This window comes from Uranotaenia lowii, chromosome 2 (assembly GCF_029784155.1).
Source record: "Uranotaenia lowii strain MFRU-FL chromosome 2, ASM2978415v1, whole genome shotgun sequence".
NCBI lineage: Eukaryota > Metazoa > Arthropoda > Insecta > Diptera > Culicidae > Uranotaenia > Uranotaenia lowii.
The window spans coordinates 376,786,564-376,794,871 of NC_073692.1; the positions used below are offsets into that span (position 1 = coordinate 376,786,564).

Genomic DNA, 8,308 nt, shown 5'->3' on the forward strand with positions numbered 1-8,308 from the left:
ATTAATCAGTGGATATGGACGACCCCTTTTGCCGACCTCAAACCCTAAATTTGATAAATGTAATCGATTGCTCGTCTCTCAAAACACTCATGTGCAAATTTTCATCACAATTCGATGTATAATAACGCCAATATCGCAAAAACATTAATCAGTGAATATGGACGATCCCTGACCCTAAATTTGATAACTGTAATCGATTGCTCGTCTCTCAAAACACTCATGTGCAAATTTTCATCACAATCCAATGTAAAATAAAGCCAATATCGCAAAAACATTAATCAGTGGATATGGACGACCCCTTTTGCCGACCTCAAACCCTAAATTTGATAAATGTAATCGATTGCTCGTCTCTCAAAACACTCATGTGCAAATTTTCATCACAATTCGATGTATAATAACGCCAATATCGCAAAAACATTAATCAGTGAATATGGACGATCCCTGACCCTAAATTTGATAACTGTAATCGATTGCTCGTCTCTCAAAACACTCATGTGCAGATTTTCATCACAATTCAATGTAAAATGAAGCCAATATCGCAAAAACATTAATCAGTGGATATGGACGACCCCTTTTGCCGACCTCAAACCCTAAATTTGATAAATGTAATCGATTGCTCGTCTCTCAAAACACTCATGTGCAAATTTTCATCACAATCCGATGTATAATAACGCCAATATCGCAAAAACATTAATCAGTGAATATGGACGACCCCTTTGGTCGACGCCTGACCCTAAATTTGATAACTGTAATCGATTTTTCGTCTCTTAAAACACTCATGTGCCAATTTTCATCACAATCCGATGTATAATAACGCCAATATCGCAAAAACATAAATCAGTGGATATGGACGACCCCTTCTGCCGACCCCTATCCCTAAATTTGACAACTGTAACCGATTGCTCGTCTCTCAAAACAATCTTGTGCAAATTTTCATCACAATCCAATGTAAAATAAAGCCAATATCGCAAAAACAATAATCAGTTGATATGGACGACCCCTTTGGCCGACCCCTGACCCTAAATTTGATAACTGTAATCGATTGCTCGTCTCTCAAAACACTCATGTGCAAATTTTCATCACAATCCGACGGAAAATAACGTCAATAACGTGAAAACAATATTTGTCTTGTATGGACGACCCCCTTCAGAAGGGGTCGTCCAAAAATCTAAAAACATTTTTCATCATTCCTGGTCCTAATGAGCATCCATGCCAAATTTCAGATCTCTAGCTCTTAAGACGGCTGAGTCTATAGAGGACAAACAAACAAACAAACAAACAAACAAACATACAGATAATTGCTTTTTATATATATAGACTAAAAAATTACAAAAAAGTGAAAAAATCAAAAAGTTGAAAAATAAATTCAAAAAAAAAACACTGAAAATGACAAATATCAACTAAAAATTATGAAGAATGAAAACAACAGCAATATGATAAATGAAAACAAACATTATGAACAAAACAAGAAAAGTTCTAAATGCATCAAAAACATGATGAAAAAAATAAAAAATTGATGATCAATTGTTTTTTGATGATAATAATAGATTTTTTTTTTTTTGATGATAACAATAGATATTTTGTAAAAATAACTGAAAAAAATTGAGAAAAAAACCGTTAGATTTTGGCAACATTCGATTTTGGCAACACAAAATGTATGGGCGTGTTGCCAAAATCGAGCAGGGTCTGTATATTATAACGAATCTAGCAAGTCTTCAAATTTTACCAAAAAGCTTTCTCATCAAGAGGCAGAAACTTTTTAGTTAACAATAATCAACACAAGAATGTTGTTGGCTAACAAATATTTAGATATCCTAAAGTAAGTTGTGTAGTTATTCAATTGATCAATTCACAGGTGTTTGATGGCAAAACATAACTATTCAACTGAAATTTTTAAACACTCTTAGTTGTAGAATATAGAACTGCGGACGCTATTCGAAGAATAGATACATAGGACGTTCAATCGATTGATTTGAGGAATATTAACACACTGGATAGAAGTCCATAAATGAACTAATATATTAAGTGCATAGTGAATGTTCTCAAAAATTGAAAATTAAACAACGAGACAAATAAAAATTTGTCAGTAAACTCTATTCATGGGTTTGGTCAGTCGAGTTTGAGATGTTTTATACAGTTTTCAGAATTAAAATTTCTAACGGAACAGCAATTTTCAGTGACCTAGTTAGCAAGCTCTTATTCTCCATTGGTTTGGATCTGCCTATTTTTGGCTATCGTTATAGCAATTAAAACAATTATCCATGAATCATAAGGTACATTTTCTCGATCATTACTCGCAATCAAAAGCTGAAAGTCAGGATTCTTTTCAAGAACCAGCCTCGCTAAATAAAAGAAAATGAGACAGATCAAGGCTTCCAGGAGCCAAAACCCGCGTTAGTCAGAGTTTCGGCAGAACCAATTCTGCTGCCTTAACGCTAGCTGAAAGTGCTAATCATGACGAGCATATCATATTAGTCACGACGATTCGACTAGTTCAACAAAAGGCTGGTGCAAAATGTGATTTGCCCTCAGCAGTAAGTAATAGTCCTGCCGAACCGAAAGAAGATGAAATCATCCCAATAGCACAGCCATCGGTCCCACCATAGTAGGTATTTAGGGTAGCTGGGAACGACGACGTGGGGGGGAAGGTACCCGATTATGGATTGAAAAACCCGGTGGGTTGGGTTGGGGGGTACTTGGGCGAGCGGCCCAAGTAATATTCACATACAAGATGAAGTTTCTCCCGATTTTTCGCTGTGTTCGTGTCATCGCGCGGCTGGCCTGGCCTGGTCTCGGTCGGTCTGGTCTTTGCCATCCATCGACGATGATGATTATTCACCACACATTGCCAAAGTCAGCACACCACCGATTCAACCGAACTTGTCAGCCATGGCCGCGCGAGTAACAGTAACTTTTCGGGTTAAATGAGGATTGAAAAAAAAAATTGAAATGACAATTTTCCATGGCGAATTCCCCACCTGGGATTTGTGTTTCGTTTAACGAGATTCAGAGTGCCCAAGCAAATTGCGATTGTTCCGGTTTTTCGTGGGGTTTGGTCGAAGTTTTTCAAGTATGAATTAGGAGTCTTGTACGTACCATTTTTGTGTTTTAGCTAAGGGGTAACCTTTCCGGGTCGAAGTTGTAGGGTTTTATAAAATCACACCAAGTTCCTGCACTTCCTGCTGGAACTTTTCGGTTCACTTGTTTTTTCGGGCACTGCCACTCGGAAATGCGAGTTACTACACAAAATTACTTTTTCCTACCAGAGGAAAAGTGACTAAACGTATAGATATTCCGGACAAGCGTTTGCTGTTTCCGAAAAAATCTTCCACGACGGATCCGCGTTTGCACACACTCTACTAGAGATATTTAGCAGCTGAAAATGTCGTGTCTCGGGTTTTAGCACACACTGAGCACAGGCCGAGAAAACGGAACAACCCGGGGACTCTTTACTAGCTGAACTGCTACCCTCCGCAACTGTAACCAACAATGATGTGCACTCGCGTATGGACTACTGTGATCTGGTGGTAACGACTACACAAAACGGCACACTGGCGCGCGAAACGCGAGAGAAACGAGAGAGAGAGAGCGCTAGTGCTAATCTCCTCAAAATCGAAGCAGCAGGAACGCGGCTGCTACTTCTTCCGTCGGGGGCTGAGAGCGAGATTTATTCCGAAACGTCAGTTTCGAACACACCACAGGGAAAAAAACCGGATTACAGCAACATACACAATACACAGAGGCCGGACGTCAATCGGTAGAGTAACCTACTGGCACAAGTCTGATTTCCACGGCGGTTCAAATTCGACTGGCCCAAGCAACTACCGGACGATCAACATCAGGCTTCTCGCACGCAATCGAACAACGGGAACAACTACGAAAGAGACGAATACCGGAAATCGTCTGTGTTGGTGCGGAATTTTATGCTGCGCTGCTACCTCTCTTCTTTGCGTTTATCTCTCACGCTCTCACTTCACAGAACACTGCTCGAACGAGTAAAAAATTTTCAAACCTATTTCAATGTTGCACAACCACCAACAAAACTCTTGACAGTTCCGTTCCGTTCCGCGCAAGCAAAGAGGCGAGCCTTGCCAAAATTTTCTCCCAGCCCAACCACACCAACTCCATTTTCGAGTAGTTTTGAGGCAATCTCGCTCTCTCTCATCACATCACCCATACGCAAATTTTGGCGTTTTCCACTGCAAGCTCTCTCTCCAATTTTCGTTGCTAAGCTTCCTCCCGAAAGGATAGGACGCAATCATCATTGATTGGTAACGTCAGCCAGTCAGTAGCAGAGCAGTACCTCAAGGAAATCAAGCAAACTGAAGCAATGCAGCGTGGAAATTTTGAGAGAGAAAGTGAGAATAAATTTTCCATTAACATTTTTTTTGTTAGTCAATCGTCAGCGTCGCCTCCCCCTTCAGCTGCCACCCGCCACAATCCTTATAGCAAGAGCCTAATCAAATGAGGGATGACTTCTGCTGCTCAACATAACTTTGCAAGTTTGTGTGTGTCTGTTTGCGATTGAAAAGCTTTGATTTCCGTTTTTCGGTAGAGATGTTTATCAGCATTTATTCAAATTGCGGGGTGGGATTTGTTTCATTTGACAAAGATCACACTCAAACAAGGCGAGGCATTCGAGAATCGGTAGAGTTCATATATAGAATTTCGGAAATCAGATTCAAATTCGGATTTCCGATTAAGAATTCGGAATTTGAATTCATATGAAGAATAGGAAGCCAGAAATCAGAAAATTAACAATCTTGAACATTTTGGTATTTTTGACAATTTTTAAAACACAAATCCACAATTTTGACCATTTTAATAATTTTGAAAATTTTGACACCTTTGACAATTTTGACTATAAGGACAATTTTGACAATTTGATTATTTTAACAATTTTGACAACATTGACAATTTTGACAGTTGTGACAGTTCTGACAATTTTGTAAATTTTGAAAATTTTGACAATTTTGACAATTTTGAATATTTTGACAATTTCGACAGTTTCGAAAATTTTGACAATTTTGACAATTTTGACAATTTTGACAATTTTGACAATTTTTTTGATAATTTTGACAATTTTGACAATTTTGACAATTTTGACAATTTTGACAATTTTGACAATTTTGACAATTTTGACAATTTTGACAATTTTGACAATTTTGACAATTTTGACAATTTTGACAATTTTGACAATTTTGACAATTTTGACAATTTTGACAATTTTGACAATTTTGACAATTTTGACAATTTTGACAATTTTGACAATTTTGACAATTTTGACAATTTTGACAATTTTGACAATTTTGACAATTTTGACAATTTTGACAATTTTGACAATTTTGACAATTTTGACAATTTTGACAATTTTGACAATTTTGACAATTTTGACAATTTTGACAATTTTGACAATTTTGACAATTTTGACAATTTTGACAATTTTGACAATTTTGACAATTTTGACAATTTTGACAATTTTGACAATTTTGACAATTTTGACAATTTTGACAATTTTGACAATTTTGACAATTTTGACAATTTTGACAATTTTGACAATTTTGACAATTTTGACAATTTTGACAATTTTGACAATTTTGACAATTTTGACAATTTTGACAATTTTGACAATTTTGACAATTTTGACAATTTTGACAATTTTGACAATTTTGACAATTTTGACAATTTTGACAATTTTGACAATTTTGACAATTTTGACAATTTTGACAATTTTGACAATTTTGACAATTTTGACAATTTTGACAATTTTGACAATTTTGACAATTTTGACAATTTTGACAATTTTGACAATTTTGACAATTTTGACAATTTTGACAATTTTGACAATTTTGACAATTTTGACAATTTTGACAATTTTGACAATTTTGACAATTTTGACAATTTTGACAATTTTGACAATTTTGACAATTTTGACAATTTTGACAATTTTGACAATTTTGACAACTTTGACAATTTTGACTATTTTGGCAATTTTGACAATTTTGACAATTTTGACAATTTTGACAATTTTGACAATTTTGACAATTTTGACAATTTTGACAATTTTGACAATTTTGACAATTTTGACAATTTTGACAATTTTGACAATTTTGACAATTTTGACAATTTTGACAATTTTGACAATTTTGACAATTTTGACAATTTTGACAATTTTGACAATTTTGACAATTTTGACAATTTTGACAATTTTGACAATTTTGACAATTTTGACAATTTTGACAATTTTGACAATTTTGACAATTTTGACAACTTTGACAATTTTGACTATTTTGACAATTTTGACAATTTTGACAATTTTGACAATTTTGACAATTTTGACAATTTTGACAATTTTGACAATTTTGACAATTTTGACAATTTTGACAATTTTGACAATTTTGACAATTTTGACAATTTTGACAATTTTGACAATTTTGACAATTTTGACAATTTTGACAATTTTGACAATTTTGACAATTTTGACAATTTTGACAATTTTGACAATTTTGACAATTTTGACAATTTTGACAATTTTGACAATTTTGACAATTTTGACAATTTTGACAATTTTGACAATTTTGACAATTTTGACAACTTTGACAATTTTGACTATTTTGACAATTTTGACAATTTTGACAATTTTGACAATTTTGACAATTTTGACAATTTTGACAATTTTGACAATTTTGACAATTTTGACAATTTTGACAATTTTGACAATATTTTCATGTATTGACAATTTTGACAATTTTGACAATTTTGACAATTTTGACAATTTTGAAAGTTTTGACAATTTTGACAATTTTGACAATTTTGACAATTTTGACAATTTCGACAATTTTGACAATTTTGACAATTTTGACAATTTTGACAATTTTGACAATTTTGACAATTTTGACAATTTTGACAATTTTGACAATTTTGACAATTTTGACAATTTTGACAATATTTTCATGTATTGACAATTTTTTCATGTATTGACATAAAATGACAAAAATGACAAAAATGACAAAAATGACAAAAATGACAAAAATGACAAAAATGACAAAAATGACAAAAATGACAAAAATGACAAAAATGACAAAAATGACAAAAATGACAAAAATGACAAAAATGACAAAAATGACAAAAATGACAAAAATGACAAAAATGACAAAAATGACAAAAATGACAAAAATGACAAAAATGACAAAAATGACAAAAATGACAAAAATGACAAAAATGACAAAAATGACAAAAATGACAAAAATGACAAAAATGACAAAAATGACAAAAATGACAAAAATGACAAAAATGACAAAAATGACAAAAATGACAAAAATGACAAAAATGACGAAAATGACAAAAATGGCAAAAATGACAAAAATGACAAAAATTACAAAAATTACAAAAATAACATGTGTTAATTGTTGAGAAAATTGTCTTAATTGGCAAGATTTGAGATCTTCAATAAACTTCTAAGCAGTTATTGAAGTTGTAAAGATATTCAAATACGTTAAGTGTTTGATTTTGATTTGAGTACAAAATAGTGTGAAATCTCTCACCTTTTTATTACCTACTATAAAATTCGCATTCCTAGCATATTTCAAATATCTTTCTAGATCAGTGGTTTTCAAAGTGGTCCCTACCGCCCCCTTGGGGGCGTTGAGAGCTTCCAGGGGGGCGGTGAGCTCAATGTTGAAATTTGGGGGGCGTTGGAAGTGCTCAAGGGGGCGGTGAGGTCGTAGTTCACATTTTCACAAAAAATCAATTGTGCCATTTTCCATGGATAAACTTTTAATCTTTACGGTTATTACTTACATCGCCTGGATTTAGTTATGAGAATCTAATTTAAACTTTGAGACCCATGAATGCTGCATAACTGTGAACAGGACTCAAATTCAGATATCAAAAAGTAATACTATTCTTACGTTATTTTACCGGCTTGACAGTATTTAGTTTGTATTCAATAATGCAATTAGGTCTTCAACACTAATGCAAATTAATGGTGAATAAAAAATTTTGTTCATCAAAATTTCAGATATATGATTAGATATCAAACTAATTTATCAGTTTTAATAAGTGTCCAGGAAACTTTACATAGAATTAAGTGTTTACTGGAGGTTTAAAGCAATATGAAGCCTTTGCAGCCAAAAGGGTATAAATAAAGGTTGCCAAACTGCTCGGTTTTATCCGGGTTTGTCCGGATATTTAACGAAAATTCGACAAAAGTCCGGTCCGGCCCGGTTGCCCGGATTTCATTGAAAAAAGCCCGGATTTTGCCCAGAATTATTCACTTCATTTTTCAAAACAAATTGTGTTGTAAAAA

At 33.7% G+C, this 8,308-nt stretch overlaps 1 protein-coding gene across 1 annotated transcript in view; it reads right to left on the reverse strand.

The window, feature by feature from the left end:
- LOC129749581 (calmodulin) overlaps window positions 1-3,818 on the reverse strand; it is a 118,460-nt gene extending 114,642 nt beyond the window's left edge. Inside the window, exon 1 of the mRNA XM_055744607.1 lies at window positions 3,097-3,818. Coding sequence (XP_055600582.1) covers window positions 3,097-3,099 — 3 coding nt within the window. The 5' untranslated portion in view covers window positions 3,100-3,818. The remainder of the gene's footprint in view (window positions 1-3,096) is intronic.
- Between the last annotated feature and the right edge of the window lie 4,490 nt (window positions 3,819-8,308).